The sequence below is a fragment of the Etheostoma spectabile genome, unplaced genomic scaffold, assembly GCF_008692095.1.
Source record: "Etheostoma spectabile isolate EspeVRDwgs_2016 unplaced genomic scaffold, UIUC_Espe_1.0 scaffold00569331, whole genome shotgun sequence".
Taxonomy (NCBI): domain Eukaryota; kingdom Metazoa; phylum Chordata; class Actinopteri; order Perciformes; family Percidae; genus Etheostoma; species Etheostoma spectabile.
Genome location: NW_022605066.1, coordinates 474,749 through 499,169, shown reverse-complemented (window position 1 = coordinate 499,169; position 24,421 = coordinate 474,749). Strand labels below are relative to the sequence as shown.

The following is a 24,421-nucleotide window of genomic DNA, read 5'->3' as shown; positions in this document are numbered from 1 at the left end:
CACTAGCTGTATTGACGTACATAGGTCTCACTATCACTGAAAGAGAGAGAATACAATTGTTTAACAATAGCAATAGTGAATGGATGGATGGGCTTACAAGAAACCACAGTTGCATAGGTCAGGACCATAGATACAAGAAAGGAAAGGAACAATTCCTTCAGTTTCAATAGGGCCTTCGCCGCTGTAGGCGCATGGGCCCTAATTAAAAATCAGCAGCCAAAGAGCCAGTGTGAAAACTGATTTTATTCTGCACATCTAACAGCATAAACGCATAAACGCTAAGGCAATATTATTCTTTAACAAAAATAAACTCCAGAACCACAGACTTTAAGGACACAGCACTATATGAAGGCACACTTCAATGAAATATGGAGTTACCTTATGTAAAAACTCATTATAGACGATCACGGTTAGTAACAACAACTGGATAGACACATGACCCAACACGTACTGAGGTCAAATTGTTTTTAGTTTCTTTTAAATACAACTAAAGTCAAATGTATGAGTACAAAACGTTGCCTGTATAATATGTTCACAACCTCAAGCTATCAGAGGAAAAACTGCTCACGGAATTCTTTACAAAAAAACAAGAACAAAACAACTTTTTTTTTTTAATTCAGTCCTGTAAGCAATATACTATGAATTAAACAGACCAATTGAAAAATGAAGCAGTTACATTAAAACCAGGCTTAAACACATTTCAGCTGTGAGGGCGTGTGTATGTATTTGTGTCCATTGTATATGGTCAGAATTTCTCAATTCTAACATTTTAAATTAAACACAGAATTGTTGTTCTTTGGCTTAATCACTACGAGAGACTGCATCAGCCTATCAGAGCACAGAGCCAAATATAAAGATCTTATAAACAACCTTGGAAGGTTAACTGTCGGTACTAGGTCTCACTGAGAGGATTGACGATTTCACGTGACAAATAGAATTGATTGATTGAGATACTGTAAGCGCAGTACATCACACTGTAGATGGCATAAATATGAAATATTAGGAAAATAGAACTGGAATATATTTGATGGATATCTTACTTTGAGAACCGCATGTTATGATAAGGAGGTTGTGCTTCTGTCATCTTCTTTAACAGTGACTTTTAAAATGTGTAACTGATAGGAGATCACTATAATCACAAAATGCTCTAGCATTGCTCGGTTTATTCATAGCAAATATATATTTCCAGTAACAATCTATGTGATTATCTTATAGGCAGCACTACTCCTTAACAATGCATGGGTCATTTTGAGACATGACCATTTTTTATTCCCCAGAATATAGTGAACCTGTATTAAAAAGGTCAAGATTTTAATTTTAAGATGTTTGGGTCCCAGCAGGCTGTTTGGGTCACTTTCTTATTATGCCAATAATACGATTTTTGAATCGCTCATGCATCAAACATCACATGTGTGGAACTTGAGGTCTTTGTTTGTTTAAATTAACACTTGTGACCTTTCTGTTTGCCTCTGCCTTTTATGACATTACATGTAATACTATTTATTCATATCTTGCTCTAGACTGTAATCTTTCATATTCTATTTTAGCTTTTTTTTTTAACCTTCTATTTAAGTTTACTCTTCTAAATCTTATTTATGTCTACTTTGTATTGGCTTGTGTTGTTCTTAATGTTTTTTATGTCTCATCTACAGCACTTTGAAAGGTGCTGTACACATAAACGTGCCTAAGGTATTTTTCATCTGTCTGAGTTAATAGGACTGTGTAAGAGTTAGTAACACTGGTCACGGTAGACCAGAAGCTTAGTCTGTAAATATGTTGAACATGTTCCAAGGAGTAAAACCCACAGATCAACCTCTCGAAACACCAGCGGGTGTACTTAACACAACTTTTATAAACAGTCTCAGTTTCTACAAAAGTGTATATATAGTACACAAAATATAATTAAACTACAAAATATCTTGCAGTTTCTTTAAATATTTAAGGTATAGGTTGTCAAATGTTCATAGTTCAGCAATAGGGTTCATTTTTAGGGATGTGTTTTTTTCTTACCACAATTTATTAAAGGAGTGTTCATGACAGGCTGTTAGAGGAATATACAGCACGCGGGGGAAAAAAATATATAAATACAAACCCAAAATAGATTCAGAGAAATAAAAACAATGTGACAAAAGCATTCAAACAAATTAAATGCTGAAGTGGATGTTTTTTTTCCTCTCTCGAGTGTTCTTAGATATCATTTTTATTAAATTTCCCTTCCTAAGATCTCATCATTATTTCCGAGGTCTTTCTTTAGTTGTTCAGGTTAATAACCAGGTATTCAGTTAGGGAATCTCTAGGTAGCTACATATAGTCAAAGTAGTAGTAAGTGCTAGCTAAGCTCTGAATCAGGAGTGTATACAACAACTGTTTTGCATCAAATTAGACTCATCACTACCTAAAATATGGAGTGAGTAACTTTTCAAATTGGTTAAAAAGACAATAGTTTTGTATATTATGTGTGTGTGTGGCATTGGATTAGCATGGCACCCACTTATTTTCAGGTTATTCATGACTAAAAAGAAAGATAGTGGATGATAACACAAACACAAAACAAACCATGGAGTCATTACTGCTTGTAAAAACCCAGCTTAACTTTGAGTGTGTTTGGTTTACTATTCAGCGCAATCTAATTGGCTTAGAGATTGTTAGGTAAAAGTTTGGTGTTTTAGTACATATCAATAACAATAAGGGGCTCCTGCGCACTGCCTGCGTGGCGTAAGCGTGGCGTTTCTGTTGCGTGGTGGCGGCGTGGCGTTTTCTATGTCTTTGCAAACCAGAAACGTGTCTGACGAAGCGCGGCTGCTGCTAGCCTTGTTTGTGCACTGAATGTTTCCCCTTGATACAATTAAATAATAAAATAAAAATAATAATTTTGTTCTGTATTGACAGGTGCAATATATATTTTTTTAAATTACATTTATATCTGCATTCATGCAAACATTAAAATGTTGTTTATTAAATGTGTTTGTTTGTATTCTATTTTGCCTGAAAACACTTCCAACATGCTCGCGTGTCGCATGAAAAATTAGCGTAGATCCTCTTTCTAGCATGCACACGTTTTCTTTTTCGAGCGTGTCACGGAGGCAGGGTGCAAGCTCTAGCCGGTTAGCATGGGAACCAAAATAAAACCGGACATGCCATGCAGCTGACACACTCCCGCCACATAAGTAGTGTGCAGGAGCCCTTATTGTGGCCATTTACTGTAACATAACATGGAATTATGTCTGTTATGTTCTTTTTAAAACAGTATAATCAAACTAAAATGTATCTCAAAGTTGGAACGAGGAAGCCAGATTTCCACACTGCCTTTTCCCATCACCAGATGGCACTCCAGGCACTGGGCAGGTTTGTGATGCAGAGGTGATAAAGAACTGGGACGTGAAGCATAAAATAGCCATTTTCATTCAAATATCCTCTTTCAAATGCCATTTTCCACTCTACCTTTTCAGAGATCTAATAATGCTATTTTAGTGCGAATGCAGGACCAGGGCAGAAGTAATGGACTTCCACTGGACATTCATGTTTGCACTAAGAAAGTTATGATAATCTCAAAAGATCTGCGATTAAGAATTGAGTGGAAAACAAAAGGCGGGGGGGGGGGGGGGGGGGGGGGGGGGGATGGGGGGGGGGGCTACTTCAGACTACTTTACGTCAGTCTTGGGGCTGAAGCTGACAGCTGGCCAGTCATAGGTGTCTGGCAAGAAGGAGTGGTATTGAGTGTCCCACATAGTAGACCTTACAAAGCTATCCTTGTCCACTGGCTCAGGGTAGCGAAACGCCATGCCGTTTGAATAGACAAACTCCACCACCTATAGCAGAAAAAGGAAAGTTTTAGGATGACTACTACTGAGAGGCAAACACAAACTGAACACACAAATGCAAGGACTTTGCAGACGAATGGAAGATAAACTGACCAAAGAGCTAACTAGCTTAAGGTTATAGCTTACTATGTGTGTCAGGCTGTGGTGGAACTGGGTCATGGATTAAGAAAATCCGAGGATGATAGAGGAGGTTTAAGTTAGGCAGGACCAGTTAAGGTTTGGACTCACATTCACATGTTTATCAGTAGCAGACATTTTCAGCTAAGGTTGGGGCATTTAGTATTGCCATTAAGAGAAATTGTCATTTTCAGGAGACTTGCCTTGACAGCCATCCGGACCGAGACCTCTCTGATGTTGGAGAGGGGGGGATAGAGTCTGCCTTCTTCGAGCTCTTTATCTGTCAGCTGCTCTGAAAGGGTCTGGAAGGGATATACAAACCGGTTTAGGCTAAAGATTAGTTTCTGGGGTCAAAAACAGAAACATAAAAACTACTACTATTATTATTATTTGCTCCTTATACAGTGAAGTATTAAAAATAATATGTGCTTTTGAATGAGACAAAATAAGAATAAAAAGATATATGAAAAATAAGAAGTGTTAGATCAAGTGACAGAAATGACCAAACGACCACAACTTAGATTACATCTTTAACATGTCATCACTGTGTGCTAGATGAGACAGATAGAAAAAGTAAGAAGCATGCTCAGCCTTTTATAATCTGCGTATCTGTTAGCTGTTAGTCTAGAAAGAGAGGAAACATGACACCAAATACATACGATACAATTCATGACAGAGTCAGGTAAAAAGTTCAGGATGGGTTCGAGAAAAGGTAAAGATGAAAGTCAGCAAGTTTAAAGAAGAGACTGAGAAGTAGTTAGTAATGACTTCAGACCTTAGCAGCCTCTAAGAATACTGTGTCACTGATGTGTCTCACTCCACTCAGGATCACAGCCAAGGCCACACCTGAAATGCACATACAATATATTTTAAAAAACACACTGAAATTACTTTTTGCATTTTGTTTATTGTCAATAAGTCTCCTTATAGTGCAGACATTGTGCAAACGCTAAGCTCGGGTTTCTTCTTGACACTGTAAGTTATTGACATTTTGTATGTCGAGGGAATTTATACATTTTCCATACTCTCATTAATATAAATTATGAATTTTGTTTTTGCTTTCACCTGGAAAGATGTAAGCATTGTTCCCTTGTCCCGGAGTGATGACGCGGCCATCACTCAGAGTCACTGGACCGAATGGACTGCCACTGGCAAAAAGACATCTACCCTGTGGTACAAAGAAACAAAAAAGGGAAAAGGGTGAGGACAGGGGAAAAAGAAAGGACAATAACAAGAAGAGTGATTTGGCAGCACAGGAACTCTTAATGCCTGATTTCAAAAGTTAGTCAAAAAAAAGAAGCGGAGGACAGGAAAGAAGAAAGAACTGTGTACATCAGTGAGTGTGTAGGCGTCCTCTGCTGTGCACTCTGCTTTATTGGTCGGGTTGCTCAGGGCAAAGATGATTGGCCGTTCGTTCAGGGTTCCCATGACCTTGATGACATCGTGGGTGAACAGACGTCCAGCTCCTGACACACCTGGAAGAAGGAAAGAGAAACTTAGATTTAATGATCGAATGAATACTAAATAGCCTAAATATAAAAGTATAGTTATTCTAGCTCCTGGTTGAATACAATTAAACAAATCATAACACATCATAAGAGCATTATGAATTAATTTGTTCAGTTTAACAACTAAAACACGCATATTCCAAACTGTGAGGCTTTACAGTTACAAGAAATTTCCGTGACACTTTGAAGGTATCTACATAAGAATGACATGACACTGTCATGAACGTTTCATAAACATTATAAACAAGTCATAAACATTTATGACATAACGCTTCTTTTAATAAGTGTCCTTCGGTTTTGTCATGACAAGTTATGGTTAGGTTTCATGTGTCACGTGTTCATGACAGTGTCATGTCACTCTTATGTAGATACCTTCAATTAAAGTGTTACCGCAATTTCAATAAAGAAAATAGCAAGTTCCTTACCAATGATAGCTGTGGGTTTGATGGTGTTGACAGCATCTAGGAAGCTTGGTACAGTCCCTGGACTGTCATGGACAAATGCCTCTTGGTTAGAGTCGGTTTCCTGAGGTCTTCCCTGGTGGCAACAAAACAAAACAAAAAATCAATACAGAAGAAAACCTGTGTTCACAAATTATACAGTGAGCCAGGCAGTAAGCCACAAAGGCATATGACACATGTTCTGGTTGTTGATGTCTTTGTCAAAACAGACTAACCTTTACGAGTAAGCCATGTTTATCGAACATCCAGATCTTCTTTCTGGCCTCAGCTTGGGTCATCCCCCTCTCCATCATGGCCATGACAATCAGATTGGCAATACCAAGGGCAGCCTAAGGTGGAAATTATTGCACAAAGTTACATTTTCAAAGTACTTAGACAGTGTATCCTTAATACAACTTAAAAACCTTATTTTCTAATAAGACAATGCCTAAGATACCTAAGAAAATCTCAAGAAAGGTTTGGTCAATGTTGAGCACAGTTTAAATTATTTTAAGTTCTTAAGAAATGTTGGACTAAAGACTCTACCTTAAATAAACGTAATTTCAACTAAGTAAAGCGCTGTAAGATGAACAGATGCAACAGAACGATAAAATCCGGGCCGCAGTTGGTAGGTGAGTTTAGCCGCCAACAGGCACCCCCAGATGACGGTGCTTTCAGGGGTCATGGAGGTTGAATTTTGCTGAATAAAAGGTGAGCGTCATGTGGCGGCGATGAAAGTTAAGTTTAGGCCCCAAAACCTCAGGAACAGAGAGAATCGTATCCGAACAAAAACTGCACCTCTGATTCATAATTCAATCATTTAATAACCATAAAACACAGAAACTTACCGAATGCTGCAGCTAAAAGCTAATAAGCTAGCGGTAACGGAGGTCTCTTTGGGGTCTTTCTAGCCTCTACAGGTGATTTTCTATCCAGCCTGGAACTTGTGCCTTTTTCAGGGTCGTTGATTATTAAATCCAAACTGTTACATCCAAGATTTATCCACTTGATGTCCATAATTTATCAAATTTTTGCTCATTTCTGCCGCTAGCTCCGTGCTCCGTGTATTCTATAGCTCTCCAATGAACCATTGTGAGTTTATTTACGGAAATGAAGGCACACTCTATGCCTTATATGAAGAAACACTATGTGCCTTATATGGGCGATAGCGAGAGCACAGAGTAAAGAGTTGAAAAAGATAGTATCCTAGTCAAACTAGTCTAATGTCATCAAATATGTTATATAGCGGACAAGATAGATAACTACCGGTTTACAGAGGAGGTTGGCGTCACTGTTTTGAGATTTGGCGTATATTGGGGCCTTTTTTGAAGAAATGTAAATAGTTTGTGTATTTTTGTGGGTGTAATATCAATAAATATGACATCATTATGTTGATTATTTGCATAAATAAATGTCATAAGGGAAAAAGCGTCTGGACTTTTTTTGAGAAAATTTATGTATTTTGTCAAATGTATAAGTTATAATGCTTATTTCTTTACAATGTGACTCCCAAGACATATGAGTAGTGTTTTAGAGAAGACACTGGCTTAGCTTGTAATGCTCTGTGTGTGATATCAAAACACATCTGTAAGATTCATGTTCCGTTTTATTTATTTATTTGTCTTTAAGGTCCTACAACCATATTTAACATTCAAGTGACCTCACTGCAGCACAACTATTCTAATAGCCCAGTTTTTCCTGAAAAAAAATGACATTCATATCTTGACTGTGGACAACAGGGTTGATGTTTTACAAGCTTTTTTATAAAATAAATCCAGACGGACAATGAACTGTAAAAATGACCTTAGGTCTCTAAGAGTTAAGTTTAGGACAAAGATTGTGGTTAAAACACTACCGAGGAAGGAGCAAACATTTCCTGGGTGAAAGTATTTTGTTTTCGCCGCAAAGTGGACTCCGCTCCCCCGCTTGAAAACATTGTGTTTTATGTTGACACGTTGTTCTATTTCATTTTGAGATTTTTTCATTTGGATATTGAAGTTCATAAAGAAGTGCTTTGGCATGCCTAGGCGAATGCTCTATCCATGGTATTGAAAGAGGGTTAATTTATTGCATGTATTGCTTTGTTGTGCACGATCATAAAACATCTAAATAATTATTTTGAAAATATGGAAACAGTGGAGAGAGAGTGAATATATATAAAAAATAACACAAGTTAACCAATAAGAACTTCATTCAATTCATGAATAAATATTATTTTACCTCTCCAGCTCCCAGAAAAAGTACCCGGTGTTCAGTGATGGGTTTGCCAATGGCTCTCTGGGCTGCTAACAGACCGGCAAGGGCTACAGACGCAGTGCCTGGAAACATGCAGAAGAACCCAGTAAACAACAACATCTCTGCCTGAAAGAGAACAGTGCAATTACCATTTGTTTAAAAGGTAAGAGAGCTAAATTTGTGATTTTCTTCCAAGTTATGCTGTGCTTGTTGTTCAGCCTTTTGGATTTGATTTTAAGTGAACTATAAGCTCATGAATGCATTGGATTTCAGCTCAGTTTTCAAGATGGTCCCTGCTTGCAACAGCATTTCCTTGCAGCAGTAATGTGACCTAAAAGGTCACAATATGTCCACGTTTGATTATTTAATTCAGGCAAGTTTCAGGTTTCTGCAATTTCAAATGATGAAATTAAAAGAAACCAACAGTTGGCTGGAAGGTAGAAAATAAAGACTAATAATATTTGTAGTGATGGGCAATGGTTCTTTAACACCAATAGAACTGTACTAAATTCAATTGTTGCTTTTAATTAAATGGGTAAACTTGATGGCACTATGACAACAAGTACAAATCCCAAGTGTTGTGTGAAGGGTTATACGTGAACCTTGAATATCATCGTTGAAGGTGCAGTACTTCTCCCTGTACTTTCTAAGGAAGCGGAAGGCATTGTGGTTCCCAAAGTCCTCAAATTGGATCAGTGTGTCCTGCCCGTATTTTTCCACGACAGCTTCCATGAACTCATCAATCAGATCATCGTAGGCTTGAGAGCGATCTCGCTCCTGGTACAGCCCCATGTAGAGCGGATCCCTGAGGAGAGTCTGATTGGCAAGGGCAAACACATGAAGGATGATGAGGTGTCCACGTACATGCACACAGTATACAGAAATATACATAACATAACTTTCTTACCTCATTGTCTGTGCCAACATCTATCACCACGGGCAGACAACTATCAGGTCTAATGCCGGCACAGGCAGTGTACAGGCAAAGTTTTCCGACAGGGATGCCCATTCCATAAACACCCAGATCACCTAATCCCAAAATACGCTCGCCATCAGTTACTACTACTGCCTACAGAGGAGGTGAAAATACGTACATTAGTCAGAAAAACTGCAGATTAACATTTTACAAGCAAAATACAAGCAAAGTAAATACTTTTTACTGTGATATTTATAACTCTGATTTCCATCTATTCATAGTGACCATTTCCATATGCACAGTTTCTTTATTCACTATTTCTAAAATCCTCAGTCTGTGGGTTTGAGAGATGAACATCACAAGGAGTCTCTTTGACACTCTAATAGTTGTGTAAGAAAAAAATCTTTAAAAAGTATTTTATTTGCAATATTGTATTGATTTTATTTACGTGCAAAAATACTCATGGTAAGACAGTGGTTCACGTTTATGTTGTGTTTAAACCCCCACCGCAAGATGGCTATGCTGAGACACACCACTAGTGGCCTCGCCTAACAGTGCCTAGCAGTGCCTGACTTTTTGCTAGAAGCTAACAACGTAGCTATGCCTGAAAGAGGGCACTACTGATATTGACAGGAACCAGTTTGTAAAACCAGTCTGTAAACGGTGTCTGGCAAAAATCAAGTACTCGGGTAATACCAAGAATTTGAGGGCACATTTAGCATTCAGACAATCAGTTAAGCAAACAGCAAGCTGATCGAGTCAAGCCCTCACAACTCCCCCTTGCTCAAGTTTAAACGCACAACTTAACACCAACTTCAACTTGTGCAACCAAAATAACCCAGTCGGTAGTTTATTTCATTTGTAAAGACATGCGCCCGCTCAGTATGGTGAAAACGAAGGTTTTCATATTATGGTGCAAACGATGGAGCCTTGTTACGCTACACCCTCCCAGCAACACATAACGGATATCGATGAGCCCAATATTTACAAGGAGGTCAAAACAAGCATGCTGGATTGTCTAGCTTTAGCTGAGAAGGTTGGCTTGACATGCGACGCTTGGACGTCTAGAGCGACTGAGTCATATGTGACTATTACAGTTCATCACATAACTGACGAATGGAAGCTGGAATCCCGTGTACTGCAGACAAGAGCGATGTACGACAGCCACACTGGAGGAAACAACGTTGCCCTACTGAAAGAGGCAGTTGCTGAGTGGAGACCACATAGACACACAAGATCCTGTCTTAGTTACAGATAATGCAGCTAATATACATGTGGTGGCTGAACTTGTAGGAAAAGTGCAAGCATTTTTTCTTGAGCATTTGCTCACTAAGAACCTGTGAACCACAATCCCAGTCTTTTTTTAAATTTTAGTTTTTCGGAAACTATACTTAAAAAAAAATCCCAATATATCGCCTTACGCACAGTATCGAAATATATTGCAATATATTTAATCGCAAGCCATGTATCGTGATATGTCTTGTATTGCCAGATTCTTGCCAATACACAGCCCTACACTGTAATATCGATACTAGCTGAAGTGGTGTACTGTGGGGTTTAGTCAGTTACTTACTGCAACATCAGTCTCTGGCCAGTTGTCCAGGATAGAACGGATGTGTCCTTTGTCCAGAATGGAGATGAACAAACCTCTTGTGAGAGAAACATGATGATAAGTTGACTACTTTAATGATCGTTGTAAGATTCTATTTACTACAAAACAGTGAGACAAATATCTCCAGTGCAATAACATCCTTTACATTATTTTAGTCAAGCTGTTGACACAAATTTAACACCCATTCACCATTTTAAGAATATCAACAGCTCCAGTATAAGCCTATATTTTACCCAGAAAAGTTCTTCATTTACTGTATTTCCATGTCCCTTTTTTCAGGAGGATGGATTTTGTGCACATCAGGCCTAAAGCAGTGTGGACTATAGGCGTTAAGTTCAACGTTCTTCTTCTCTGTCTTAAATATTAATTCCTAAGAGTGCAACAAGCACAGCATGCCTGCCACCAAAGTAAAGGCTACATTAAAGGCTCAAACTGTCAGCTTTATTGCATGCTTACTTGGGTCTTCTAAAGATGTGTCCATAGTGTGTGCAAGCCAAGCCTACAGTGGGAGTGTAGACAATTGGCATCAATTCCTCTATGTCGTCCATCAACAACCTGTAGAAAAGCCTCTCATTCCTTTCCTGGATGCCCATCAAGTAGATGTATCTGTATGGGAAAGGAAGAACAATTAGGAAAGAGAGAGAGAGGAAAAGTTAAACTGTATAACAGGGAAATATTTCAGATAAACATATGATTGTAAAATATGTCCCTACTTCTGTAGGGGATCAGTCATATTCTTAAGATTATTCTGAAAGCGCATGGCCTGAATGTCCTGAGTCTCCACTTTGGGGGGCAACAGACCATGTATTCCTAAAATCTGTCGTTCCGGTAGAGAAAAGGCCATTCCCTGGGGGAAAACAAAAGAAAGAGAGGAGTGAGCTGGGAGACTAAGATAATGTAGGTATCTAACTTATGTCAACTACTCATTGTTAGAGAACAATTTTAATAAAGATGTGGGGCGGCTGTGGCTCAGTGGTAGAGCGGTTGCCTGCCAATCGGAAGGTGGTGGTTCGATCCCCGCCCCTGCAGTCATTGTTGAAGTGTCCTTGGGCAAGACACTGAACCCCGAGTTGCCCCTGGTGCTGCGCATCTGTGTGTGAATGTTTATCTGATGAGCAGGTGGCACCTTGTACGGCAGCCCCGGCCACAGTGTATGAATGTGTGTGAATGGTGAATGTTTCCTGTAGATGTAAAAGCGCTTTGAGCAGTTGTTAAGACTGGAAAAGTGCTATATAAATACAGCACATTTACATTTAATACTTAAGAGTTCAACAGGTTTTAAAATAGTGTACTGTGCTTGTGCAATAATGTAAAGTATGCCATATTTTCACACTAGCATTTTCAACTCTGAACTTCAGCACTCTTTTTGCATATAGACAAGTGTACTTTTCTAGTATTTCTAATTAAGGCTTCTGTTAAGTCCACATATATAATTCAAATCCATTTTATTTCAGACACAGGTCCTTATCAGTACAAAAACGTGCAAAAGAAAACACAGACAAGACAGAAAGATTGAATTTCATAAGATTAAAGTGATTAAAACACATGCAAACATGTGTTCCAATGTTTCCAACAAAAAAATGTACCTTGTGTCAGCCAAAGCGACTATAATTAAAATTTTGAACAAGTTAAGCGACTCATAATGTATACATAAAATTTCTCAAAACCGCATGATACATTGCCTGTCAGTTTGAGAAAGACTCTGAATGCGTCATTGAATGCCACCTGAAGCTTTCTAATTTTGGCATAACTAAAGCTGCACCAGAAGTGGGCTGTATAGAGTGGAGACAATAGGCTCTAAAAAACGCAGTTTTAACATTATCTGTGCACATGTGAAATTTGTGTGCCAGCATGTTGGCTTGTGCATACAATTTGCAACACTGGCACTGAATATCAGCATCACATAAATCATTTCTAAAGATGTGACCCAAATATCTCACTTTGTTTACCACGTTTAGTGCTTGGTTTGCCATAAAAAAAGGAAGGAAACATGTTCTCCTAATTCTCCTTGGTTTTTAGAATCGTGACAACACTCTTTGGTAACACTTTACTTGACAGTATCTATGTAACACTATATGACATATATGACACTGTCATGAACACATGACACTGTAATGACACAGTCATGACACATAAACTCTAACCTGTCATCACAAAACTGAATAACACTTACTAAAAGAAGCATTGTCATAAAGGTTTAAAACTTGTTTATGTTATAACACATGACGTTCATGACAGTGTCATGTCACATGACAGTGTCATGTCACTCTTATGTAGATACCTTAGTGTAGTAAAGTGTAACCCACTGTTTTTAGAGTTAGATTTCATGTCATGCTGCACACCATACTGTGAGCAAACTCTTATTGTCTAGTTGTTGTAGGCCAGCAGCAGGAGATGTTCACATACTATGATGTAGTTTTGTCCCCACTCACCAGAAGGCGCACTGGATGAACTTTGAGAGCAGGTTAACCTATTGACTCTTAAAAGGAAAAGGTGGACAGCTGAGTGAAAGGGGGAGACCAGGAAAGAAGGAAAAGAGGTAAGAGAGGGAGTAGCCTCAAAGAAGCCAATAAGGAGGCTTTGCAGCAGAAACACCCCCTGTATAAAAGAGAGGATGGGGGAGGAGGGACAGTGTGTTCGGGATCCTGCAGTTTATGTACCAACCCACCTCTGAATGAAATATGGGCATAACACATGGAAGCCATAATGTCTGGGGCTGGGAAAGGGGTTAAATATTCTGAGAGTGATGAATGCTGGGGGCTCCCCTGGCAAACTCCTGAGTCATGCTGCTGAAGCATTTCACTTTGCACTTCTGGTGCACCATGCGCTGCAACCTATTCTGATCTAGGCTGCGCTTGTTTCCAAACCAGACCAAAGGATAGGATATTCAGAAGGACAGCCTTGTAAAACAGTAGCAAAATATATTGATCCACATTAAAACTGGACAATTTACGTAAAAAGAACATTCTCTGTTGCAGTTTTTTGGGGTTCATTATTAACCTTGCTGGGCGGGATTTCTCCTTTACTACATCTAAAATCTATGACCATTTCCTTTGTTTTAGTCACATTAACCTTAAGGAAATTGTCAGAACACCACTGAATAAAGTTCCCTACCTCTTCCTCAAAACCACTCAGGGATGATTTATCAGGCTTTAGGAGCCCCACCAAGGCTGTGTCATCTGCATACCTGAAAAAGGTATAAGTGGAGACTGAAGCTCGACACTTGTTTGCATAAAGCGTGTGCAATATTGGAGACACAGTCCGTATTTATAGATTTAGGGAAGGAAACAGTTGTGTTAAATCTAACCTGCTGGATTTGCTTCAAAAGAAAATCATTAATCCACAAACTAAGCCTAGGATTAGCCCCAAGATGCATCAGCTTGTATGCAGCTCATTCATCTCTTAAGGCCTATTGCTTTTGGGCATAGGTACAATTAGAGATTGCTTCCACAAGTCAGGGACTGCCCCTATATCCAGTTAGCGCTGAAATAGCCTTTGGAAAGGGAATACTAGCGAATAACTTCTTGACCGCAGGATCTTGCTGCCAACGCCATCTGGACCCTGAGATTTGTGTAGGTTGGAATGTTTATATTTAGCACAATATGTGTAGTAAAGGCTACATTTAGCATAGTCTGCACGGAGTGAGGCCCTGTCACGTCAATCAGTTACAGCTTCAGGTTTCAAATGTCATTTTTAACTTTCAGAAGTTGGAAAAAACTGATAAGAAACCCCTGCCAGCCAAACAATTTACAGCATGAATCAAACAATGTCAAGGTCAAGACACCCAAGAATGTGATATATAATTGTATTGGGTAGTAAATATATATTACAGAGCAACTTACACCAGTGCTTTTCCAGTGCAGGAAAAAAACTAACCAAAGTAAATAAAAAGCCATTGCACTGAGAAAGGTTTTGCCCTCGATTTAACATGTCCAGGTCACTCTTGGGTGTGGTCAGAATGGTCTGTTAAGGCACCCAGATAGCTCAGTTGGTAGAGTGGGCAACCATACTGTATATAGAGCTTTACTCTATACGCAACGAGCCCAGGTTTGACTGCAACCTGTAGCCCTTTGCTGCATGTCATTCCCCCCACTCTCACCTCTTTCATGTCTTCAACTGGCCTGAAAATGCCCCCAAAAATAATCTTAAAATTAAAAAAAAAAGAATTGTCTGTTATATCCTGGCCAAAACATTTCTCAATGCCATAATTAAGTTTGAGCATTAAGAGTGATGCTGGGTGTGGTCAGGTGTGGGCTGGGAACAATCCAACAGACTTTAAAGATTCAACCTGGCTTTTCTGCCTTCTGTCAAGCTACTCTTTAATCACAATTTTTTTTAATCTGCGCAAAATGTTATCATCTGAGATTTTGGAAGCAGTTTAGCACTTTACTAGAAGTCTAGTAAAGCAAAGGGTTCAGAAAAATATCATGTTAAGTTTATATAAATAATGATGTCCTTAGTTAGGAAACTATTTAGAAATTGGAACGTTTGTTTTGTATTTGTTGTCCTGGTTCCAGTATTTAAAAAATTCAAAATCAAAGTAAAGGATTGATAAAAATGACATGATCAATTTACTTAGCTTCCTAAATGCCTGAGAACCATCCCCTTAAGGTCTTCATTTAAAGCAAGTGTTAGAGGCTAGGACTAGTCAATTAGCAGAGGAAAAGTAAAAGCAACTACCAGACAAGTGCTGGAAAAGGTTGTTCTAGTTTTTCAGCAGAAGCAATCAGTTACTTTGTATTTTGTGGTTGTTACATATTCTACTTGTTGGAGAAACGTCACGCTTGAAAGATCATTTGAGTGTCAGAGGATGGAAAGAATGAAAAAAAGACTCGGATATGGGACCTCAAAATTAAAGGAAGGGCTATAATAAAAACTAATCATTGTTAAAAGGAGAAGGTTTTCTTAAGTAGACACAAATATATACAATACCTATATGTATTTTTTTGTTTATGCTCCAGATATGATTTGCAGTACATTTGTGGTATTTATTTATCCATCGTAAATAATATGAAATCCTGAAAAGCATTCACATTATTTTCCACCCTGACACACAAAAGCTTAGCCTACTTTACATATTTCACATGGATCCAACAGAAATTGACTGAAATTATGCAAGACATGTCAAGACTCTTTTAAATGAACACACACACACACACACACACACACACACACACACACACACACACACACACACACACACACACACACACACACACCACACACACACACACACACACACCACACACACACACACACACACACACACACACACACACACACACACACACACACACACACACACACACACACACACACACACACACCACACACCACTCACTTTGTTGGTGCGAGGGTTGAGCATGAGGGGCTTGCCCTTCTCTTTGGTGTGTGCCCATCTGCAAACAGAGACACAGGGCCTCAGGGACCAGGTTGTCCTCAACCTGGACAACATGGTGGAAAATCACTGGTCTACTGGTGGAAAGCTCCTAAGAAAAGAAAGAATAACAAATTTGACACATTTTCTTTTCCTTTTGTTGTTCCTGCTTAGTGAAATTACTGTACAATTGATTTGCAAATGTTGCCTGTAGTATGTAGCTGTTTTAGGGTGCTGAGTATTACTAGAAGGTAGGCCTGCACGATTAATCGTTGTGATCTTGATTCACTTTAAGATTTAATTTTTAATTAACTTTGATTTTTTTTAATGACTTTAATTCTCATTTAAATTTCATCATTTAAAAAAACACCACTACTTTCTTCTGTGAGTTTTAAACATGTAGGTCTCCAAAGCGCTGCACTGCTCTCTCTTCTCTTCTATGTTTACAGGCTTGTGGTGATGCGCAATGTGCTGTAGGTGCCAAGAAAATCTATGTTTGGCACTGCCAATTTGTTTTGTCATGGTTCATGTGTGCAATAACACTTTGTGGCAAAGAATCGTGAAATCAATTCTACGAATGCGTGGGACGAGTCTTTGGTGTCACAGGGTTGTTAAGATTTATTGCTTTAAGGTTAAGCTATTCTTGCTTCTTACAGTCGAGACCTGAAGTGCACCGCTGCCACAACCTTTGAACATTTGACACAATCACACCCTTATCGTATGACAGTAAGCTGTCAGCAGTGAAGTCTGTCGGCCTACTGACACACACACTTAATCACAGAAAGCTACAAATGTAGCTCAGCGTAAATTCTTTCAGGAAGACTTTTAATCAGTGCACTCTGTCATCAATTCAGCTGTTATCCCAATAAATTTACTTTTTTTGCGGTGTATAACTAGTCTCTCCCGATTTAAATATAGCTCAGTGTAAATTCTTTCAGAAACCTAAATGGAATCAGCTGGTGGAGGCGTGTACCTTCCTGCTTAACCAATTAGAATTATACACAAATTGCAAGAGTCACAACCCTGCTTTAAAAATTCTGTTTCTCCCTGTGTTATTCAGCTGTCGTTGCAGGCACAGAGTGCAACCCTCCACCCCCCCCTTCCAACTCCTGTCATCTACTCCAGCTGACCGGTCCGGAGTCTCCTTCGGTCTGGTCTTCGGGCTCCTTTGTTGCCATCACTAGTGTCTACTGGGGGGTATGATGGTTCTCTACTCCTATATAGATACTGTATTCAAAATATTTGTATAGCGATGGAGTCTAATCACCAAAAGACAATGTATATTTCCTTGAGCTGTAAAATAAATCTTATTTGCATATTTGGAAACATGTCTCTCCTGATTGAAATGCACTCGGTGTGCATGGACAGTCCAACACTCGAGGATTACAAACGCTGACGGCAGCGGCTAGTCATTAATCTGGATGTGGACAGAAGTGATTTAGTCCATGATCTGAGAAACAAAGCTTTGGAAGATTGTCATAATCCTTTTCCCAATGAGCTCCACATGAAGACAGAGAACAAGTAAATCATGGTGACATCAGTTGACAGCAAAATAAAAATAAAAAAATAGGACAGGCAGATTGATATGTATCAAGACACCAACTAACAACCACACAAATTCTATGTGTTATCTGCAGAGCATACCTATAGGCTAAATGATTTCTACAATTTTTGGGAGTTAAGATGTTAAAACAAGTAAATACACAAAACATTATCTGATGGCAGAATGTCCTGAAATGATGCCACACCAACAACAATTGCTGCATACCCACTTTACTCAAGGGCCCCCGGCCTACTTTTAGCTGCTGTTGGTGGCTGAAATAGTATAGTCATTGTAAGAGATATCATGCCATGCATGTGACCTATGATTCACAACTATAGTGTATTGTGTTGGGCATTTGTTGAGGTGGATGCAGAAAGAGGCCAGTTAAAGCATCACTGATGTTCCATTCTAAATTATAGGCAATTAAGAGCGGCTTCCCCCTCAGATAATTATTATGGGAAAAGGTCAACCCTCGACTATGAACCCAGAAAGTAAATGCTGCCTTCCCACTGAACGTTCAGCGCTAACAGACTGAAAGAACAACCTTAAATTGCTACACATCTGATATAGATGTAATGCTATCTTGTGTTGTAAATGTGAATGCCAATAAGGGCAGATTGCTCAGACATCACTATATTACCAAGATAGCAATGCAGACCACAAAGGAAATGTAGCCAGAATAATTTCTCAATCCAACTGTGATAAACTCTTATGTCTGCTCTGGTTCTGAATCATTCTATTATCTAACCTAAATGTCTTTTAGCCTTCCTTAAGGTTAAGACCTGACCAAGAGGAAATGCAACTGGACCTGTAAGCAAGTTATGTGGCAAACAGCAACGTGAGCATTGTCGCATGGAGTTTCTATTTCAGTTCCTTGTAGTTTAGTAGCCGAGACTAGCAGAATGCTAAAAGAAGTAGCATTTTGCCTTGAATGAAATACAAGTTACATGAGAAAATTACATTACTTTAAACCTATAGGCCAATTACACAGGGAAAAAGGCTTGAGATCTAACTCTTTGAATGATTTCATGGCCTGGAACAGCATGCAGCTGAGCTCAGGTGGTAAAAGAACAGACCTAGGGCCAGTTGATTCAACAAGCAGCACTGATCTGTGCTATCGACCTTTTCCTGCCCTCCTCCATTCCTTTACTACACTATTCTTGCTATGTTACCGTAGTAACAATTGCCCAAATAAAACCACAACACCATATACAAATGGAGATAAGATAAACAAATGTATTATAGTATTTAAACAACATGCCACTCACATGCTACATCAAATAGTGTTTGCAGTGCAACAGCTACGTTGTGTGCCAATACCAACCAATTAATCACACTATGCTGGTTTCCTTTTGATGAGCAACTTAAATAGTTACCACTGGCCTTTAACGACTCTTTGTCAACAATGGGTGTGATTGTCCATTTGCTAATGTGTTGTTGAAGAACATATTCAGAGGCAGACTGTGGTGTGATCATGTGCCCCTCTCAAACTATCTGATAAAAGAAGTTACCAGCATAGCCAGCTGGCAGAGCCTTGGCTTCCAGCTTCATACGCAGGAAACATTGCCTCAAAAAAGAAGCATCAAAGCCAGGGACAATGTGGCAGACTGTAGCAGCACAAACAATCAAGAGCCATGTTAATGCTCTTGATTATTTGATATGCAGAGGTGAACAGCCTTGATGCAGCATCTGTGAATTCCAGTCTTTGTGTTGTACATTGTACAATAATATTTTCTGGTTATTCACACACCTTATAAGATAAGATAAGAAAAACCTTAATTTGTCCCACAGTGAGGAAATTGCAGTTTGCAACAGCAAAGATAAGAGCAAGATAGGTAAGTGTACAGCAATAGATAAGTGTACAAAATTTAGCAAATAATATTATACAATAAATTACCCATGAATTATTAAATTGCACTTTGAAAATTGCCCAAACTAAAAATGCTGCATAGACGTAATGATAATGGCACATGGGATGCAAGATATATTGCACAGAGTCAACAGTTTTTGTTGTACAGTCTGACGGCCACTGGAAGGAAACATCTGAGGTATCTCTCCTTCACACAGCGGGGGCGGAGCAGTCTGTCACCGAAACTGCTCTCCAGGGCTGACAGGGTGTAGTGCAGGGGGTGTGACTCATGGACCAGCTTAGCTGTCAGTTTAGCCAGGACCATTCTGTCTCCCCCCTCCCTCACTGAGTCCATAGGACTGTGGCCAGTTTGTAAGATAGTTCCGGACCCACTGTGACAGGTGGTCCACACCAGTCCTCTCCAGCTTGTCCTTCAGAAGTGTCGGCTGGATGGTGTTAAAAGCACTTGAGAATCCAAAAACATGATTCTCACAGTGCTTCCGGGCTTCTCCAGGTGGGCGAGGGCACGATGCTGCAGGAAGATGACAGCGTCCTCCACTCTAATGTTAGGCCTGTAAGCACCTGCAGCGGGTCCATGGAGGGGCCCACTGTGGAGCGGAGGTGTTGCAGGATCAGTCTATCCAGCGTCTTCATCAGGTGTGATATAAGAGCCATTGGCCTGTAGCTGTTGAGGTCTTTAGGGTGCTGTGGTTTTGGCACCAGTACCACACAGGAGGTCTTCCACAGCTCTGGTACAACTCCTAGCTTCCGGCTCAGGTTGAAGATCTTCTTCATAACTCCACACAGCTGGTCTGCGCTGGACTTCAGGAGCCTGGAGCTGATGCCCTCTGGACCTGCTGCTTTCTGCACCTTGATCTGCCTTAATACCTGTCTCACTTGTGATGCTGTGAAGGACAGGGGTGAGCAGGGGGGCTGAGTGCTGGGGGTGTGAAGAAGTCCGTCTGGGGATAGGGTGGGTGAGAGCTGAGGTGAGCCGGAGGTGTGAGGGGCTGAGGAAGTGCATTGTGAGCCGGAAGTGTGAGAGGCTGAGGAAGTGCATTGTCCCGGTGGTGTGGAGGTGGGGTGCAGCTGCGTGGGGGGAGGGGTGGTTGATTGGTCAAACCTGTTGAAATGATGGTTCAAATCATCCACTTAAGGTCTCCCTCGGCCTAAGTGGGGGGTGCTTTGAAACCTCAGATGGTCTTCAAGCTGATCCACACCCCCTAATGCCCCTCTGTTCCAGCTGTCTGTTTAGCTTCCCCTCTCTGACCTTCCTCCTCAGCCTCTTCTGTACAGCCTTTAGCTCCTTCAGCTCAGCCTTGTCCCCTGATCTGAAAGCTCTCTTCTTCTCCTTTAAGAAAGCTTTGATGTCAGGGGTAATCCACGGCTTGTTGTTTGAGAAACACTGTACCGTCCTGGTGGATGGTGTTATCGTAGCAGAAATTAATACAGTCCGTGATACAGTCTGTAAGGACGTTGATGTCCTCCCTGTGTGGGTCACAGAGCTCTGACCACATAGTAGTTTGAAAACAGCGTTTGACGAGGTCACTATTTGATACTGTGGAGATACTAAATCCTTTCCCCATTTAATTTCCTTCCAAACTTCATCAGCGTGCGCAAGTCAGCTTTGTATCAGTGTTTGAACAACAAGTGTGGATGCACGACTTGGACAAGTTTGTCAATGTAACTGTTTGTAGTCAAATAGCTCATAAAGCAGACAACCAACCCACCTAGAATTGAGCACTTAGATTTCTTCACTGCTAATCAAAATTATAGTGAACTAGATATTCAAATCTTGTCCACACAAATACAGTATCTTGCCAAGGCTGGAAATTGACCCATCTAAATACCAGTCACAATTACCACACCTGACTAAATAAACTTTAGGTTTAACAATTAGAAATGTATAACTCAATGCCAGCTGGAATTGGACTTTTTACATCTCATATGTGTTACTACAGTACTAGTACATTTCACTTTATTTTGTTCTAATCAAATGAGGCAAACAGGACACAATCTCTAGCCAGACTATTAGGTCTTACATTGTTAAAAAAATATCTGTATTGACTGAAGTAACCTTAGGCCTAATCTAATAACAAAAGGTTTCATTCCGGAAATTATTTACAACAGAAAGACAGTGCTTCCCTATGCTAACTATGCAAAAAGCAACCAATCAGTACACTGGTATAAAGCAAAAGCAATATAGTTGTATTGTTTATACTTATGTTGTATACATATTACCTCACACTGAAGACAAACATACATTAATTAGTTATTGCACAGCTGGGTGTGGCTTTACTGATATTCTCATATTGTTGTTGTTCTTCCTGTTTCTGACACACAAATACGTGTCCATCTTGTTTCTTATTAGTAACAATGTCTGGACAGTGAATACCAAAGACCATCTAACTGTAACAGATATGCAAAAACTCACACTGAATGACATTTGAACTAATTATTTAGTGTAGAAACTGTTTGAGATTGTTTTAAGTAAGCTGCTATGTCGCAAGATAACATCTGCAGTTAATATGGTGATAACCACAGTAGGGCCAGAAAAACATTTGGTCACATCAGTTATGTTTTGGCGTAGCTAGTTCTCATTCTGCATATTGCAAAGCTGATCAAATGAAAGACAACTGGTCTCCTTCCATCTTCTGTTTGGTGATGGAAAGCAACAACTAGCTAGGCCTGCGTTTACACAGGAAAATCCGAATAAGAAACAAATAACAGTAACTTCAACTTGTGGTTAGTTGGAAGCTAACCTGATTAGTTAGCCTAGAAAACCTCCACCACAAACCTACATCATAATTAAATAAATGCAGCAAACAACTGCTAGCTACTGAACAAGCTAAGAAGCTAACCGCTAAACTAAACTAAGACGTATTGTCATTTGAGCACATTTCACGAACGGGTCAACAAGAAAAAAGCCCACAGTCCCATTGCTCGTAAAGATGAAACAGGACTCACAGCACTAGTTAGCTACAACACGAAACAGAAAGCGTTAGCCTGATGATTATTTCCATGCTGTCATTCTTTCTGATGCCCGCTCACTACCGTTAACATAATTCTTGACACAGAAACGGGAAGTTCTTTTTCCAGCGAATAACACTCGGCTTACCTGCTCTTAAATAGTATAATACTGTGGTTACTTCCGTTGGACAGGTTACTTCTTATAAAGCATATTTATCCTGGAGTTTGCTGTATGACTGCTATTATTTGACCGCTTGGTCTGTCCTTTCACTGCAGCCACAGATCCAGCAGAGTGGCGAGGAAGCATCGCAGCGTAGAATAACTTGGCCCCTCATCCAATCACATGTTGGGATTTCCTTATTGGTTACCGTAAAGACTGTAACACGCGCACTATTTTTGGAGAGCTTTCACTGTCGTAGGATATGACAGGTTCCAGATTTCATTCAAGTGTGTTTTTAGGATTTATTATTGTTATTGTTATAAAATGTTTGTTTAATGTTTATTTCCCCGCTTTTTTTATTTTGGTCCTTAGAGCAACAGCAAAAATGAACTTTTGTTGGCATTCCATCCGTAAACCATTTTTGTCTATTTCCCTAACAACCCATATTTAGATGTAATTGTTGTTTTGTTTGCGCGAAATAAGCAAAAGACAAACAGACAAGGCACCAGAAACTTACTTTGTGCTGTTTCTGTTAGTGTCTTCCTGTTGAGTTGTGTGTAATTGAATAAAGGCCTTGCTAGGAAGGGCATTGCAATCTAGCTTTGGCTATAAACTGTGGTGCATTTGTCCACCAAATGTAGTCTACCTATCCCTGCAAAAATAAATGTTTACCAAATATCAAAACAACTAATTACAGCAATATGTTTTAGTCTCACTTGGCATTACATAACAACAATTGAAAGCAAGCAGCCAAGCGGTTCATAAGTATTGTTTTATTAATTCTTCAGCAAAAACAGAATTCATACTATCAATCAATATTAAGCATTTAAAAACCTTACAGCTTTTTTTCAAATGCTAAAGCTGAGCCCTCCATTTAGCTAGTACAAAAGGGGAAAAAGCACACCAAAATATGCTGTCCAAAAAGTGAGGCATAATAAAAACTACCACATTGAAAGCTATTTGAATAATGTGAAAGCCATGGAGAAGGGAGAGGATGTGTTACAGTCAGCAAGCTGGAAGCATCGAGGCACGTTTTCTAAATTTTTTTCACACGTTAAATAATTGACTTCGGTTCAGTAACCACATGTGTGACAGTATGTATGTGTCGTTTGTCAATAATGTTATTGCTTGCTTAGGTTACCTGCAGAGGAAACTGTATAATGCATATATGTCTCATTAGACCCGGTTAGTTTTTTTGGCGCACAGCTTCCATCTATTTTGTATAAATAGATAAATGGCTATGGATCAGAAAATGGACAATTTGCACCTTTTCTTTACTTGAAGACTTCTTCAGTTAGTCCAGCAATCCAGCCTGGATATGGTTAATATCTTAGAGGGACATTATTGACAAAAATCAGCATTGACAGTGGTGGCGTTTCAGTTATCGCTGAGTAAAACCTGAATGTTCTGAATGTGCTAGTGACTCTAAATGTGCTTCATGTCTATTGTGACTGTAAAACAATATACCTGGCTCATAGGTTGTACGGTTAGCAGTTCTCAAGTATGGCTCGTACTTTGTTGTGCAAGCGATGATATGCTCACAACCTGTGTATGTGGAGGTTAACATTTTTAGACCAACTTCACATACACATTAAAGGTCCCATGGCATGAAAATGTCACTTTTTTTTTTACATTAATATGAGTTTCCCCCAGCCTGACTATGGGCCCCCAGTGGCTAGAAATGGTGATACGTGTAAACCGAGCCCTGGGTATCCTGCTCTGCCTTTGAGAAATAGAAAGCTCAAATTTGCCGATCTGGAATCTTGTCCCTTATGAGGTCATAAGGGGCAAGGTTAACTCCCCTTTCTCTGCTTTACCCGCCCAGAGAATTTGGCCCACCAATGAGAGAGAGACATCATGGCTTTCAACGAGC

At 39.6% G+C, this 24,421-nt stretch overlaps 1 protein-coding gene across 3 annotated transcripts; it reads right to left on the bottom strand.

Moving 5' to 3' along the window:
• Positions 1-223: 223 nt before the first annotated feature.
• LOC116684794 (NAD-dependent malic enzyme, mitochondrial) lies at positions 224-22,749 on the bottom strand. Of its 3 annotated transcripts, none has more exons than XM_032510221.1 (16): positions 22,537-22,749; positions 15,991-16,138; positions 11,363-11,496; positions 11,106-11,255; positions 10,611-10,686; positions 9,029-9,190; positions 8,724-8,937; positions 8,107-8,204; positions 6,123-6,236; positions 5,872-5,983; positions 5,271-5,413; positions 5,004-5,106; positions 4,714-4,784; positions 4,142-4,240; positions 3,632-3,809; positions 224-3,601 (listed from the first exon to the last, which is right to left on the bottom strand). In XM_032510221.1, exons 2-15 carry the CDS (start codon positions 16,102-16,104, stop codon positions 3,642-3,644), a joined length of 1,758 nt encoding a protein of 585 aa, XP_032366112.1. In that variant the 5' UTR covers positions 16,105-16,138; positions 22,537-22,749; the 3' UTR covers positions 224-3,601; positions 3,632-3,641. The 3 variants fall into 3 exon arrangements, with proteins under 3 accessions (XP_032366112.1, XP_032366110.1, XP_032366111.1); XM_032510219.1 differs by having other exon boundaries at positions 224-3,607; positions 3,643-3,809; XM_032510220.1 differs by having other exon boundaries at positions 224-3,607; positions 3,643-3,809; positions 15,991-16,135; positions 22,537-22,705.
• Between the last annotated feature and the right edge of the window lie 1,672 nt (positions 22,750-24,421).

Excerpts from the sequence above, each read along its gene's own strand:
- LOC116684794 (XM_032510219.1), bottom strand. The coding sequence starts at position 16,104 with ATGTTGTCCAGGTTGAGGACAACCTGGTCCCTGAGGCCCTGTGTCTCT. Across the intron at positions 11,497-15,990 it reads TCAACCCTCGCACCAACAAA|GGAATGGCCTTTTCTCTACC; the intron begins GTGAGTGGTGTG and ends GTTTTCCCCCAG. Across the intron at positions 5,414-5,871 it reads CAAACCCACAGCTATCATTG|GTGTGTCAGGAGCTGGACGT; the intron begins GTAAGGAACTTG and ends TCCTTCTTCCAG.